The 16,498-nt window shown below is 36.7% G+C and overlaps 2 protein-coding genes across 2 annotated transcripts; both read left to right on the forward strand.

Moving 5' to 3' along the window:
- Window positions 1-882: 882 nt before the first annotated feature.
- LOC100243772 (mitogen-activated protein kinase kinase kinase 3) lies at window positions 883-6,865 on the forward strand. The gene is made up of 11 exons (XM_002280646.4): window positions 883-1,613; window positions 2,206-2,511; window positions 2,838-2,925; window positions 3,097-3,159; window positions 3,347-3,507; window positions 3,596-3,671; window positions 4,022-4,081; window positions 4,282-4,389; window positions 4,495-4,731; window positions 6,022-6,125; window positions 6,221-6,865. The coding sequence occupies exons 1-11, from the start codon at window positions 1,207-1,209 to the stop codon at window positions 6,480-6,482; spliced, it is 1,872 nt and encodes a 623-aa protein (XP_002280682.1). The 5' UTR covers window positions 883-1,206; the 3' UTR covers window positions 6,483-6,865.
- A 136-nt stretch (window positions 6,866-7,001) lies between these two features.
- LOC100254013 (uncharacterized) lies at window positions 7,002-15,998 on the forward strand. Its single transcript, XM_002274272.5, has 4 exons — window positions 7,002-8,124; window positions 8,198-8,303; window positions 11,865-12,076; window positions 14,581-15,998. The coding sequence occupies exons 1-4, from the start codon at window positions 7,936-7,938 to the stop codon at window positions 15,730-15,732; spliced, it is 1,659 nt and encodes a 552-aa protein (XP_002274308.1). The 5' UTR covers window positions 7,002-7,935; the 3' UTR covers window positions 15,733-15,998.
- The last annotated feature ends 500 nt before the right edge of the window (window positions 15,999-16,498 follow it).

Here is a 16,498-nt window from a genome sequence, read left to right on the forward strand (position 1 = left end):
GAATAAGACAGTAAATTAATTTCATATCATATTTATAATAAAAATATTATAAACATTTCTTGTAATCATTCTCTTAAATGTGGACGAAGACTTTGAAATCGGGTTTGTTACATTAATAAAATTGGTGAGAAGTAGGTCACCCAAATTCAAATCACGCAAATTTAATAACAAAAACCCTAAATTTAATCCATTGAAAGACATGTAATCCTTCATTAATAATTCAGATAATTGGTTTGGTGGTTAATTTTATACCCATCAACCTAATTCATTGTCACCATCTCTAGACTCTCATCCCACGCAGTGGAAGAAGTCATTGGCCTTTCTCATAATTATTAAAAAATAATAATAAAATAAAACAAATTATTCCCTAACCTAGTTCTTTCACATTAACCTTTTCCTCTCCAACGCCCATTTTCTCTCAATACGAGTAATTGAAAATGTAATGAAAAAGGATGTTTTAAAATCAGGGAAGTGGGTCCCATTACTAGTGACATTTTTCATTTGATGGATAAAAGGTCAAGTTCTTCGTTGCCTCCATAACATAAGTCAATTATTATATTATTATAAATATGATATAAATAATAAAACGGTAGATAAATATCTTTAACTTGTAAATTGGATTAAAATTTTAGAAGGTACCTATGACGTCACAATACGTGTGCGATGATGTGGCATGTGACGTCATGCTGGTACACACGAAAAAAAGGTTGTTCACTGTCACACATGATCTTTTTTCTCACCTTTTATTACTCCATTTACGTGTTATTATTTATTTATTTAGTGTGGTTTCTCACTCTAGGGTCTAGAGAGAGAGGGAGAGATGCACAATGACCTAAAATGATTCGAGGATACACAAATATGAAATACACAGCAGAAGGGGTGGGGACCACCACATGATAATTCACACGTCAGCAAGGGGTTGGGGGTTTAATCCAACCAGCGGCTGCCGTCCCTAACTGGCTTAGCTGTCTCTCACTGTTGCTTGGCCCCAATCTAAAAAAACTACACATGTCTTCTCCATATCTTCATTTCATTTTTTAATTTATTTTCTTTTTTCTTTTTTCCACTTTTCCTTCTTCCTGGCAGCTTCCTTTCTATATAAATCAATTGCAGACACCCAAATCAAGTTTTGCTCTCCTCCTCTGGGATTGTAGGATTGGTATTTGTTGAATCCGTTAGGATTTTTTTTGGTGACTTTGTTGAAAAATGCCTGCTTGGTGGGGGAGAAAGTCGAGCAAGTGCAAAGAAGAAGTGCAGCAGCAGAACCCAGAGAGCACTCTCTATAATATATCGAAAATCTCGATCAGAAACGACAAGAAGAATGGCAAGGACAAGCCCAAGAGCTTCGATGAGGGGCTGTTTTCGCGAAATTCGCCCAGGAGCAGCAAGGACTATGGGGCGTTGACGGTCAGCGGTGGTGGTGGGTCGTCGGGGTTTTCCGGGTTCGATTCGGATTGTGGAGACAAGATCAGGGGACACCCACTGCCTCTGCCGTCGGCGGGAATTGAACATGGGGTGGGATCTGGGTCGGGGTCGGTTTCGAGTGTTAGCTCTTCTGGGTCGTCCGATGATCATCCCAGCCCTCATGATCACGCTCCCTTTGGCGTATATAGGTGGGTTTCTGGGGTTTTGGTTTGAATTTTTTAAAATTAGGTCTTGGGTTGTTGTTTTGTTGTTGATTTTATCTTGGGCTTTGGATGATCGATTGATTGATTCTTATCGATTGATAGACTCTTATTGATTGATAGATCGATCAACTATGATGTGGATGATCATCAATTCATTAAATTGCTATCAATATATAGCAACTTGTCATTTAACTGTTCACCCAAAAAAAGGGACTCACCATCTCTCCAATTTGGTCTGTTTTCCATATCTGGATCTTTCTCTATAAATCGGTGATCAAAAGTATATGGAGTTCTAAGAAATTTCGTATGTTGATTGATAAACTTGTTAGAAAATTTAGTGTTTTAGTTAATTACTCATCGTTAGGAATCCATGGTTTTGCATCATTAGCAATAATGTTAGTTATCAGTTCTATCGGTTCCATATTGCTTTCTTCTGGTTTTACAAAGTTTAGTGGCCAATTAGGCTATTATAAACTTTGTAAGTAGGAAAACTTTGAAGATGGAGAAAACAAGAGCACTGGACTTTAGTTCCTGCTTCTTTTGTGCTACTTCTAACGGAAACCCGTGTTGATCCCAGAGGACAGGGGGAAACCAAGTCCAACACAAGATCAAGAAGTCCAGGTCCAGGGTCACGATCTGCTACATCACCGCTTCATCCTCGGTTTAGTACCTCGAATATAGATTCTCTGACGGGAAAGCAGGAAGAAGGGAGGAGCTGTCATCGGTTGCCCCTTCCGCCGGGTTCTCCTACCAGCCCTTCTACCTTGTCCAGCACTAGGACTTGCGTAGTGACTGAAAGCACAACTTGTAATATGTCAAAGTGGAAGAAAGGGAGGCTTCTAGGAAGGGGGACTTTTGGGCATGTTTACGTTGGATTTAACAGGTGATGATGATTCTTCCTATTTATTGCTTGGTAATAGAAAAATGAAGAAATTGAAAATTAATTTACTGTTCTTGAAATCTTGGGAGAGTTTAATTATCGAGTTATAATGTTATATGAATGAACTATTTTGAAAAACCCTCAAAGTTAACACTAATGATCATTCTAGTTATGCTTAACAACACGTCTAGTGTAATCATTTAAGAATAATATCAGGTTCTATTCATGGCTATTTCAAAAACCCATGTTAAATGGTAAGGAGACTATATATTTGTTGCTTTATTCAGTTTATTTTATTTTTCTAAATGTTGTGTATGCAATTTTAACAGTGAAAACGGGCAAATGTGTGCGATAAAAGAAGTCAAGGTTGTTTCAGATGATCATACATCAAAAGAATGCCTTAAGCAACTGAACCAGGTAGTTCTTTCATTTTTTTTTAGAATTAATCATGGATAATGCTTACATCTCATCATATTTAATTTCTAGTTGTTCGTTATACAATTCGATGGGAATTTTGTGTACAAGTTTCAATTTCATATAATCATTTGCAAGTGGTGGATCTGTGACACATTTTCCTTTTGTCAACAGGAGATAAATTTACTCAGTCAACTTTCACATCCAAATATCGTTCAATACTATGGTAGTGAAATGGTATGAGCTACTCTCCTAATGTTTAAAAAAGTTAGGGTTCATGCATCTACTCACCCATGCATGAGTGCACACACATGAATGCTATCCTTTTCCCGACATGCAATCTCTTTCCAATCTGTTCATTCCAAGTGAGTGGACGGTGTATTTGACCCTGTTCTTGTAACATTCTGGATTGTCATGTTGTCAGGGTGAAGAAACACTATCAGTTTATTTGGAGTATGTCTCTGGTGGCTCTATCCACAAGTTACTTCAAGAATATGGTCCCTTTAAGGAACCTGTCATTCAAAATTATGCTAGGCAGATTATTTCTGGGCTTGCCTACTTACACGGGAGAAGTACTGTGCACAGGTACTGGGTTGTGGTTATGATTACTTGTATGAGATTGCTGATTCCTCTTATTTCTGGCAACTCAGATAAATATATTTTTTCATGGCAGGGATATCAAAGGGGCAAACATATTAGTGGGACCTAATGGGGAGATCAAGTTGGCTGATTTTGGCATGGCAAAACATGTATATCTCATCTTAGCCTGTAGACAAAATTCTTATTAGTAGAACACTGAGAAAAATAGATGTGAAAATTCATTTGATTACAAGATCATACAAATCTCTTATTCCATGCTGCTCAATTTGGTTGACAAGAAGACAGAGGACAAGGAAAGAAAATCTTGAATGTTGTTCGACCTCCAATTTCAAATAGTTGTAAGATTCCAACTTATCCTTTCTTTTCCTCTGTTATCTTCATGACCAAATGGAGCATAAGCATGGAAGAGCTAACACATTGGCAAGTGAAGGAAAGTATTTTGTTTTGTTTTGCTTTTCAGTTAATTATTGAAGCCTGATTTCAATTTTTACTGAACCAGATAAATTCTTCTTCTTCAATGCTCTCTTTCAAGGGAAGTCCCTATTGGATGGCGCCTGAGGTATTTACATACAACACCCCACACCCCACACCCCAACACCCCTTCTCTCTCTCTCTCTCACACACACACACATACACACAAAACAAGTAAACACACAGATAAACATGCACACTAGCTTCAGTTATGTTCTTTTTATTTCCTTGCTTCAATGTTTTTTCTCCGTGAACACCAAGTTTCCTTGTGTTTGTGTCCAATCTCAGGTTGTAATGAATACAAATGGCTACAGCCTTGCGGTGGATATTTGGAGCTTAGGATGTACAATTCTTGAAATGGCAACATCAAAACCACCTTGGAGTCAATATGAAGGGGTGAGATTGTGGATATTTGGGCCATATTTTATAGTAGTTATTTTTGTTAAGGTCAGGTGTGAAATGTTCGTAGACCAAACCATTTTATCATGTTGAATGTGACAGGTGGCTGCAATTTTTAAAATTGGAAACAGCAGGGATGTCCCTGAAATTCCCGATCACCTTTCTAATGATGCAAAAAGTTTTGTAAGGCTATGCTTGCAACGGGATCCATCGGCACGGCCAACAGCCTTACAACTACTAGATCACTCTTTTGTTCGAGACCAAGCCACAACAAGAATTGCTAATATTGCTATAACAAAGGATGCCTTTCCTTCCACCTTTGATGGAAGCCGCACACCGGTATGACCTTAAACATTCTCATGTTTTCTGGTCAAGTATTAGATTGCTTTTATATAATTTCTTATCAGGAAAAAGAAGAGATTGCTTTTATATAATGTCTAACATATTAGACCCAAATTTTTGTAATGCCTATTCTGAAATAATTCCGTATTTTGTTGTAATGCTAGTGTGAGATATATTTGGGAGAGTTTTCTGGTTTGAAGCCACAAAAAATGTAAAAGGAAATCTATATTATTATCATAGTTTTATGTTAGGGAATTCCTTCAATGGAGATTGTGCACATGAAACATGATATGTGACTGACTAAGCTTATCTCGGATCCTAAGTTGAACTGAATTGGGTATTACATGATCTCATTAAGTCTTCGAATGAGTGAGGAATGAGAAAACCTTTCAGTAAGTGCAATAATGCAATCCAATGAAAAGAGGAACCTTTCCTGTCCCTGGCTATTTTGAGTTAAGAAGATGTGAAAGCTTGTTTCTTCTGTAAGAAGTTTGGGCTCGAAGTACGAGAGAAGGGATTCATAATTGGTTTTGAATAACCCTTCTTTACAATGATCAAATTTTTTTTTTTCATATTTAAAAAGTAATAAGAATGAGAGGTGTTAATCTTTTTATCATGCTAGCTGAAGATTTATTTAATGGTTGGGATTTGATAATTTTATCATAATATGCGTGTGATTAGGGTGTAATTGTTTTGAGTGATCAGAGCAGAGGAGCACGTCATTTGTCAGACAATGTATTGCATAATATAATTGGTGTTCAAAATGAAATTCACTAGTTTATGTATATGAATAACTGCAGTATTTAACTATGACATGTTGGCCCATGCATATTTCCTTTCAAATCCTTATAACATGTTACTCAAGTATGATGACTGTAACTGCAACATGTTTCTGTCCTTCTCTTTCTTTTCTTTGTCTATTTTGGGTGTTCTTTGTATCTTTCCCATCCTGTCTGTACCTTTTGATATTCGAACTTACCCATGAAGGATTATTTTGTCAATAAAATAGCCAGTAGATTTATGTCTTCATTTTAGTTTCATTACATGTATTCTTGCACATGCTTCACCAAAACCTTATATTGCTCTCCACATCAGATTTGGGAGGATTAAATGTCAATAAAAATAAAGGTAAAGAAGTGACATCACCTGACTGCATTATTGTATCAAATAATCGGATATCCTCATTAGCATCTTGTCATTCTAGAAATGTAAAATTAAGTACTCCTTGAAATGTATTTATCCGTAAGTAAAGCTGAAGTTCTGATTTCTTTGTTACTTTCTGAGCAGACTGCATTAGAGCTTCATTCCAACAGAACGAGTCTTACTTTATTTGATGGAGATTATGTGACAAAACCAGTGGGCACGGTTTCGAGAGCTGCAAAGAACTCAAGGTAATAAACCACTGCTCTTTTCCTTTCCACCCTGTTCACGCTTAGAATCTGTTCACACCTTCAAACTAACTCTGCCATCTTATTTCTGTATGCAGGGACAGTGTGAGAACGATCACATCTTTGCCTGTATCTCCATGTTCAAGCCCACTACGGAACTATGGACCAGCACACAAGAGCTGCTTTCTTTCTCCTCCTCATCCATCTTATCCTATAGTGGGACAAAGCAGTTACAACTCAAACGATTACTCACTATATCCAACAAGAGCAATCACAAAATATACACATGACCCTTGGTCTGACAACCCCCCATTCAGATCCCTAACACCTAATGGATCCCCAAGAACGAGACCCATTTGAATTGAGTAAAAACCAAGAAGGCAAAATCCTTCCAGATGGGCGAAAATGCCTGGTTTGCTGGGTCACACAACATTTTGGGTTAGCAGAAATTGGTAATGGCATCTTGCCCCCTTGCTCATTCCAAAGCCTGCAGTTGGGTCCAAGGATGAGGATTGTAATATGGAAGAGCTTAGCTCCCATAGTGAAGGCATGATATTGATTATTTATAGGTTGGGGTTGAAGAGGGAATGTCTTATGGGTAAAGTGGAAACTTGGATATATGGGAAAGACGTGGGTATATCTTCTTGTAAGTTGTGACAGGCTTATCTCTGTAGATGAAAGATGTCATTCCTGTTGTACATTAGGATGTTTTTTTCAATGTACCGGATAGTTTGCTTGTGCCACACACTCTGTTCTTTCTCTTTTAGTTTTTTCATGTTGGAGAAAATAATTGTTATTCATGTGCGAGGTCTTCTCGAACAGGTATTATATAGCAGGATTATCTTGAATCTAATCCAAAGTACTAATGTTGGTTCCCATATATCATAGAACAGAATGTGATGAATGCCACGAAAATGAAGAAGTCAAGCTGAATAATGAATCAAAATTGAGGTGTTGGATTATGACATCCATTGTGAAAAGTTGTGAGCAGCTTGTGAACATTCAACATTCAACATTCAACATTAAACATTAGAACACAGGATTCAGAAATGGAGCAAGCTGTTTGTTCTTTCCTTCAGGTCTAGGTTTAGCCTTCTAGATTCATAATGTATGGGTTTACATAAAGGTAGATGAATGCAATTATTGAAGGCCTATCATAAAGACAACACTCTCTTATCCTTACTACTGAGCCATCTAAAGAACATAACCAAAGTCTTCAAGCCTAACAGATGAATGCCTTTAATAGTGGTACCCAAATGCACTAGAGTCCATTGGCATTTTTTGTTCATCTCAAATAAATGATTAATGAAATAGACAGGAATAGTAAGCGGTTCAAAAGCAGGGGAAGGGGGAATGGATTGAGTCACTGAGTGATGGTGACATTTCCACGTGAAAGAAGAAAGAAGAAGGAAGAAAGAAGAAAGAAGAAAGAAGAGGAAAGAAGGGCGGATGGCTTGAAAATTCTGGCACAGCGACTTCCCTAAGGTTTCTAGACACTTGATATTTAATTATTCTATTTCTTTTTTAAAGAAGATCCAAATTTGATTTTGACATCTATATTTTTAAATTATGTGATTCTATTAACGTATTGCCACGTCATGCTGACACCGTGGCGACTGCAAAATTTGAGGAGCGGATGATTTCAGGCTATCATTCCCAATCTTCCCCTGCAATTTTCCCACCTATTTCCCCTTATAAATTTTTCCCTCCCTCCCACCCAACCATTCTTTCCAATTTTCTCTGCTCTTCGGTTTTTCCATCGTATTTTCTCTTACCATTTCTCCACCTTCCACACACCCACAACAAATAGAGGATGCCAATAGAGATGCCCAGAGGCCTACCATTCTCAGTGGACACATGGACTCCATCTTCAAAGAAAAAGAGGCACCATTTTCTCACTCATGCCCACAAAGACCACTCCTCTGGCATCTCCACCCACTCTGCATATCCAATTTACTCTACCCACCTCACCAAAACCCTAATTCTTCAACAATATCCCCAGGTTTGTCTTCACTTCTCATTTTCATTTTTTTGGTTAAATTTGATTGGGCTTTAATTTTGGGTCGATTTTGCAGCTTGATGATTCATTGTTTGTGGGTATCGAGGTGGGACAGTCGATGGTTGTTGACGACCCGGATGGCAGATTTGGGGTCACGGCTTTTGATGCCAATCACTGCCCTGGTATTTGATTTTTTTTTTAATTAGATTGATTATTGGTTTTTTTTTTTTTAAATTGAATTTCGTTTATTTATTTTATTGTTTTGCTTATATGGGTTTATGGAGGTTGGGATTTTGTGTTATTGTTGTGTTACTTTCATGTCTGATTAGTTTCTGTTCCGTTTTTATGTCTGTGATTATATGTTTCACAGTCCATTTGTATTGACATTATCATCTTCTGCCACCTGGTAGAAATCACACACACACACACACACACACACACATATATATATATATATATTTATTTATTTATTTATTTGTGTTAATCTGCCTATGTTTTGTTTTGTTTTCTTATACGTGTCCAGTTATTGTTTCAATTCAAGTTGTGCTAAATTTTGGTTCAGTAGTTCTAGTTCTAGTTCTATGTTAATATGTATGTATGAACTTCAACTAGATTGGATTAAGTTACACAATCATCAATACAATATCCTTGCTCACCATTATGAAAAAGTGGAAGACATGTGTCCCACCTTTTAACAGGAGTAGATAGGTGGATTAGTTCCCTCTTGATTCCGCTTTTTAAAATATAAACAATAAAGAAATTGGACAATAACTCCTTATTTGTCAAAATGGGAGTTAGCCTCACTGAAAGAATAGGTTTCTCTCAGTTAAATAATATAAAATATTGAAATATAGAAGGGGGAAGAGTATGTTCCCAAGCTAAATTTTGCAATTGGGTGGGGCTGTTTATTTTCCCTTGAGACAGGTTTGATCCTTGTGATCAATATTTTAACCACAATTGTAGACATCCAACAGGTCTGTTTGTTTGTTTGTGTTTCTTTTCTTTTGACCAACTATGTCAAGGAAGCCTATGGTTTGTCAGATGGGACAATGCCTTAATTTTCAGGATGTGAGACATGGAAAGGCACCTGGGACAATTATTCTTGATGATCATTTTTAGCAGTTGACTACCCAATATCAGAATTAAGACCATTATTGGGTCAGGAGATTACATGGTATGGAGATGACAAGCATGATATGAAAATTCATATATTTGAGATTTATGGTGGATAGCAAGGATATACTTACCTACTCTATACATTTTGTCGAGTTGCTTATTGAGGATCTCTTGATGGATGATGTGCTGATCCTCAATTCTTAGAAATGCATGCGTCTTTTGTGCTGTTATAACTTAAATTTTTTTTAATTGCATGAAATACTGGCAAGCTTCTTCATTGATTTCTAGATGAAGCTCAATTACTCAAATGTTTATCATTAGTTGAGGTGTGTTCTTGGAGGATGTTGACCCACAAGCTTGAATCCTTGAATTATAAAGAACTTTTTTTTCACTTGCAATACATTGCAGAGGAGGAGACTTTTTAGCCAGTGACCCTTTTTTTATTTTATTTTATGAATTTGGCTGTAGTTGAATATAGAAAAATTGAACTCTGTATTTAATGAACTTTATGAAGGAAAACGATGACATTGTACTTTAAGAGCTGGGTATGATTCTAATTCAAAGACATGGGGTGTTTGTCGATTTTTTTTAGGAGTGTTGATGTGTGAGAGTTCAAAGTTTGCCAATTTCTTTTTCCTTAAAAAAGTATCAAACATCTACAAGTTGGGTTCCCAAGTGTAAAAACCATGATTGCAATATAGTTGGAAAGAGATCCAAGTGTTGTTTTTTACATGGGTATGGTGAGTTGTTTTTTACCCTATATTCCTTTGATTCTCTCTTAATTTGAGATTGTCTTGTGTGTGTGAGTTTCTCATTTGTGCCCACTACCACTCTCTTCAAACCATTCTTGCCCTCACTCAATTACATTCTCTCTTCAAACTTCCATATCTCATTGTCTTACATTATTGAATTCCTTTGACTATGAAATTGATGTAAGCATTTTGTTGACTCACCAAGGGGGTGGTAATATATTGAGATGGTGACACCAAAGCTTTAGTGTTGGGAAAGTGAGAGATGACGTAGGGTTGGAGAAAATGGCATTTGTCTTGTATGGGAAGTGTACTTGTGAGACAATCTTAAATTCAAATACCATCTTAAGAATCTGGTAAACCAAGTTTCTGATTATGTCTTCCTTTGTTCTAGGAAATGGAGCCTTTTCTATAATCTACTAAAGATAACTCCCTAAATAATTGTCTTATGTTGGCGTGGAAACCTCTTTTGGTGTTGTGTATCCTAGAGAATGTTGGATCCCCCAACTCTCAGTCAAGTTGAAACAGGCATTGATGCATGCCAATCTTGTCCTATTAAGCCTCCATCCTAGTCACCAAATCAACTCGGACTAAGTTATTTATTGGTAGGAGGGTCAGTCCTACTAAGATGCACCAAGTCTACATTGAACTTTCCGAGCCTTGCTCTTTCCTTGACAAATTTGTTTGTAAGAGAGTGTTGTATCAAGGTCGATACCTTTGAGAGAGCATGGGAGATCGTTTCTTAACAACCGTCCTAGAGCCTTGCTCTCCAAATAGGCCCAGCTCTTTGATTGCCTTCATGCAAGCGCCCACCCTATGGAGAAGAGGTTGGGCATCAATCACAGCATCACCCAACAGAAAAAAGAGAAAATGACTGCTTTAAAAGCTTAAAAAAACTACATAACTGAAGAAGAAAATGACCAGTTGGTTCTTTGAGCTCTTTACACATAGAAGATCAATTTAATTAACATATTTTCTCCTTATTGAATTTCTACTATCAAGAACTTTCCTTTAGTCTATTTCCCGCACACACTTGAAAATATGAAACCATCTTGGACGCTACAAAAGAAACTCAAACTTCATCATTGAAGAAACACTGATAGATTCTTTCTCCAAAACAATCACCTTCTTGGCTCCTACTGGACTTCATCAGAAGAAAAATTTTCTAGGATTATGAGCATACTCATTCCTAAAGTTGAGAATTCCTTATAAATTTAGATCTTAATGCATTGATCACGGAGGCACTGCAGTTGCCTTCTGATGGGAGAGTAACAGTAAGGAGGGCCAAGGATGAAGGCATCCCAAGGAAGATAATCTCAATGCTTTTGGACTGAACTCACCGGACTTAAAATGTTTATTGATAAACATTAGTGTATACTCCAGTTGTACCAGTAGCAGATACTCCATTTTAATATACCCATTCTACCCATGCCTTTTTATTGTAATAATGAACAAGTCAAGGAAAACCTCAATAAGAAGTATTGTTGTGATGGCCTTATGACCTTTTAAGCCATCTATAATTTTTTTAAGCATGGGGAGTCATGCAATTGCGCAAAATTACTGATATAATTCAGAAGAACTATACAAAATGTAACTAACATGTTTAATTTGTTTAAATTTTGTTCTGATGCTATCTTGGGTTATTTTTTCAGTTAGTTTTTAAATTGTGTTATAGAGATGCCTATTGTCATATATCTTAAATCTTTAGAGCATTTTTTCTTTATTTCTATTTTTCTTGTGTGTGTGTGTCTGTGTTGAGGATGGGGAGGATTTTTGGCAGGGAGTGGGATTGTTGCGGGTGGGGGGGAAGAAGGGAAGATCGTGTTGGCTTAGGAAATTTCTCTTGACATGTGATTCCTTTTTGACCTGGATCTTCAGGAGCTGTAATGTTCTTGTTTGAAGGCGATTTCGGTAACATCCTGCACACAGGAGATTGCAGACTCATCCCTGAGTGTTTGCAAAACTTACCACAGAAGTATGTAACCAAGAAAGGAAAAGAGCCAAAGTGTCAGTTTGATTATGTTTTCCTAGACTGCACGTTTGGGAGATCTTCTCTGCATATCCCCAGCAAGCATTTGGCTATCCAACAGGTAATCTTGGTTGCCCTAACTTGAATTATCTGCAGGTATATAAGCTGGTCTTCAATAAGTAGTGTAAAGTGTTACTTTAGGGACTATTGAAGCTGTGCTCCTGGTCTTTGTCCTTTTTCCCTTTTTCTCTTTATTTCCAATCCTATACGTATTCCAACAAAGAGAAGTGAGCTTATGCATGCATACACATGCGTCCATACTAGTACATATATGTTTGGCTTACTTGGGACATTTACATGGTAGTAGCATTATTTTTAGAAATTGCACTTATTGGTGCATGAACAAAGGTTTAATGAATTTAATGATGCTGTTCTTACATTTAATTGATGCAGGCATAATGCATTTTGTTATGCAAATAATATTAAATTGTAAAAAAATATTTTTGATATTTTAAATAAGCAAAGAAACCTGACAATGTTGTACAAGAATCAGTAGTGTACTAGTGCTAACATGCGTCTGGTACTTTGTTCAACATGGGGACTAAATTCATTTGGCACCATCTTTGCTACATAATTAAAACCAATGTATTTGTTCAGGGTCATGCTAAGGTACAGGATTCACCTTTTTGATACCATACTCACCTCAAAGAGCGCCATTATTCTTGTATTAGTGATTGAACTGTTGAAACTTTTAATGAAGCAAAATCAGCTATTAGTTATCTTAAATGATTTATAAGTCCCTGCCAAATTTCCTTCCCATGACTTTTTCTTATCATTGTCATTGACTCTCTTGCAAAAATGAAAGATTTCATTACTATTTCTCCCTTCATCACCACACATCTTGAAAATCTCTCTCCATCATTGATTTGCAAGATGGAATAAAGGCTTCTTTACCATAGAAAGTCCACAACCAAGGGGGTTTCTTCTTAGCTATGCTTTGATTGCCAATGAACCATTGTTTTCTATTTGGCTGTCAAAGAGGTCAAGGAAGTGAAGGAAAGGGAGAGAATCATGGTTAAAGCTTCTTGAAAGGCATTAGTTTTAATTTTAATTTTTTATTTTAGTTTTTCCATTTTTGATTTTCCTCTAGTTTCTTAGCAACCAAATACCTCATTTATTAGAGTTCTGATTGTGACAAGTTTCCCTTTATTCTTTGTACACTTTGAGTTTTTCCATTTCTTGGTATTTTCTTAAAAGAATGCTAAAATAGGGTATCTCAGCAACTATGTACCTCATTTTTTTTTTTTTTGCATCAAATACATTTTCTTTCTATCATTGCTTTGCTTTCTTAGCTAACTACCTTTAGATATTTTTAATTTGATTAACCCTTCCATTTCTTTTTCCATTTTTTTGATAACAAAACATCTCATAGTATTTTTCTTTCTATTTCTCTCTATTTTCTTTGGGACCCTACACCTCATTTTAGGGGTTTTCATCATATATATATCCATTTTGTTGTCAACCAAACATCTAATATTTTAATTTTCAAGATTTTGATTTCAAATTGTTGCGAGTTAGGGTCATATGATACGTACTTTGTTAGAGTGAGATAAACTCAATGATCTTACTTGGGCATTAATATTATCCTTCTTTTATGTGTCTACTGGGTTTTAAGTCATGAAGCTATTGATAACATTTTTGTCTTTGATTATCTTTTCTTTGAAAACATGGGCAACAAATGAAAGAAGAGTGAGTTAGTCCCAATAGGGAGGGTTTACAATGTGGAGTTTGTTTTTGTGCTGGGTTGTAGTGTGGGGGAGTTTCCTTGTGTCTGAGTTTGGGTGCTTCCTTTAAACTGTCAATGATTTAGGATGTGGTGGAGGAAAGATTTCATAAATGGTTTATTATGTGAAGAAGAAAACATTTGTCAAAATGTGGGAGGTTAACTTCAACAAAAAATGCCTGTTGTGATATAGGCCTGTTGTGACAAATAATCCATTTTGCCGCCACCTCTAATCATTCTTGTGACAGTTAATTCTTCCTTTGCATGTCCATTATGAGATATCCTAAAACCAAGGAAACAAAAATACTCAAAATAAAGCAAGAAAAAATTGTCTCATCTGTAAGGCATGAAGGCAGAATTTTACAATTTTAGATGTGAAATTGACCTAATATCTTTGTGTTGTTTCCAATCAAAAATAAAAAATAAAAAATTGACCTAAATCTGAGTAGTAATTAATTAAAGTATGCATGTATCAAAGAATTACATCTTTATCTATTTTTTCCACTTTGGATGGGGGAGTCTTGCACTAATACTGGTTTCTTCAGTATCAGGTTTTAAGGATTTATCTAAAAAGAAAAAGATTGTCACTAATCCTAATTCTCTAGTGGTCATTAATGTCTTATGTACCTGGTTTGTGCCCCCTTTTGGTGCTTATTTTATAAAATCCTATGTATCAGGAAGAAAAAAAGGGATGTCTTTATTAGCCACTAAGATGAACCAGTCCCCTTTGTCTCTGGATATTGGTGTCACTGCAAGAATGTCAATTAACCTCATTTATCATGCAGTGATATCTATATATCTCAAAGCCCATCTAACATTTCAATTGTGCACCCATGAAGCAGGTTATCAATTGTATATGGAAGCACCCTGATGCCCCTATCGTGTATCTGTGCAGCGATATGCTAGGTCAGGAAGAGATTCTTATCAATGTGTCCAGAATATTTGGGTCCAAGATATTTGTTGATAAAGCCAACAATCCTGAATGTTTCCAAGCTTTGACACATATGGTTCCTGAAATTCTCTCTCAAGATCCATCTTCCCGCTTCCAAGTATTTGAAGGATTTCCTAAGCTTTGTGAAAGAGCACAAGCAAAGCTTGCAGAGGCTCAAGCTAATTCCCTACCTGAGCCTCTCATTATCCGCCCTTCAGCACAATGGTATGCATGTGAGGAAGACTTACCAAAGACTGAAAGGCGAAAAAAGGAGAGCTTTAATGAAGCTGTAAGAGACCAGTTTGGCATTTGGCATGTCTGTTACTCAATTCATTCATCTAGGCAAGAATTAGAGTGGGCTCTGCAGCTTCTTGCACCCAAACGGGTTGTATCAACTACTCCCAGTTGCCGAGCTATGGAGCTGAATTATGTGAAAAAACATTGCTTTAGCAGTCACATAACTTCCAGTGACCCTCTCTGGAAACTTCTAGACATTGGTGTGGAAGCTTGTTCAAATCTGGATGCATCGGTTAAAGTTGTAGGTTGTTCACCTATGATGGAAGGTTCCAGCAAAACTTGTGCAGAATCTCAACTGCAACTGGTAAAAATATCTGCTGCTACCCAGAAAGAACAGTTAGATTTGTCTACTCCAAGTGAAAGGCCACCTCTCACACTATTTGGAAAAGCTAGATTTGGTTTCCAAGATTCTACTTTTCAGCATGAACAGGAGAAAACAATGGTCATGAAATCTGATCCTCAACAAATAGTAACTAATAGAGCAGAAAATGAATCCTCAAGCCAGGATGTTGAATTGGAATGTGAGAATTCCTTGGAGAAAAAAATAGAGGTAGATGTTACTGAAGTACCAAGTGAAAAGTTAGTGGAGAAAGAAACTGAAGTTTGCAAGATTGCTTCTCAGGCCCCCATCATATTGTCAAGGGGCTTTAATGAAAGCTTGAGAAATTTGTACAGGTCAATGAATGTGTCTGTGCCTCAGCCTCTTCCCTCACTGGTGGAACTTATGAATTCCAATAAACGTGCCAAGAAGATGCGTTGGCGCTGAAAGAACTGATCATCTTTTTAAATAGTGCATGGGGTTACTCTCATTTGCATATGCAGTTCATTCTAGGTGAGATATCATCCCAGTTGCTTGAAGAGGAAGAGTAGAAGTAAGTTAAAAGAATAATGGAAGCCCTCAGGATATGGCGGTTCCTTATGTGACAGAACAACATTACATTGTGGTTCACCCAGTTTGCCTGGTGGAAATAGCTGTATATTACATTGTATATCTGATTCTTTTCTCCATGAATAAAAGACTCTTAATTTGAATGCTGTGATTATATTTTATCAATAAATACTTAATGGCTTTGCACAATAATTTTTTCAATAGCATAAGAACATGGGTGGGATATAAAAATCCTATTTTCTGGTTTGATTAACAGTTGGGATAGGATAACTGGACTGGCCAGGTTATTTTTTGTCCCCTCCACGTGGGATTGAAAATCCCATAGGAATGATGGGGTTTACGTATTGGTGGAATATGGAAATTCCTTTTCAACCCGTTTTACCCCTAGGAAAACACCTGATTGAGCAGCTGCAGAGTATCAAATGGAGTAGCTGTAAAGAGGCGGTCTTCATCTTAATCACCAATCAAGCTGCCATCTTTGCAATTGATTCAGCTTCTATCTTCACAACTAATGCTGAGACATGGAGGTACGATGGAAATTTCTAGTATTCTCTTGATTTTTATTATTCTAAATCATTTCTTGCATATCTACACCCCCCCTCTCTCTCACTCTCTCATGTGTGTATGTTTTCTTTTCACATGA

This window comes from Vitis vinifera, chromosome 4 (assembly GCF_030704535.1).
Source record: "Vitis vinifera cultivar Pinot Noir 40024 chromosome 4, ASM3070453v1".
NCBI classification, from domain to species: domain Eukaryota; kingdom Viridiplantae; phylum Streptophyta; class Magnoliopsida; order Vitales; family Vitaceae; genus Vitis; species Vitis vinifera.

Excerpts from the sequence above, each read along its gene's own strand:
- LOC100243772 (XM_002280646.4), top strand. The coding sequence starts at position 1,207 with ATGCCTGCTTGGTGGGGGAGAAAGTCGAGCAAGTGCAAAGAAGAAGTG. Across the intron at positions 3,672-4,021 it reads ATTTTGGCATGGCAAAACAT|ATAAATTCTTCTTCTTCAAT; the intron begins GTATATCTCATC and ends TTACTGAACCAG. Across the intron at positions 4,732-6,021 it reads TTGATGGAAGCCGCACACCG|ACTGCATTAGAGCTTCATTC; the intron begins GTATGACCTTAA and ends CTTTCTGAGCAG.
- LOC100254013 (XM_002274272.5), top strand. The coding sequence starts at position 7,936 with ATGCCAATAGAGATGCCCAGAGGCCTACCATTCTCAGTGGACACATGG. Across the intron at positions 8,125-8,197 it reads TTCTTCAACAATATCCCCAG|CTTGATGATTCATTGTTTGT; the intron begins GTTTGTCTTCAC and ends TCGATTTTGCAG. Across the intron at positions 12,077-14,580 it reads AGCATTTGGCTATCCAACAG|GTTATCAATTGTATATGGAA; the intron begins GTAATCTTGGTT and ends CCCATGAAGCAG.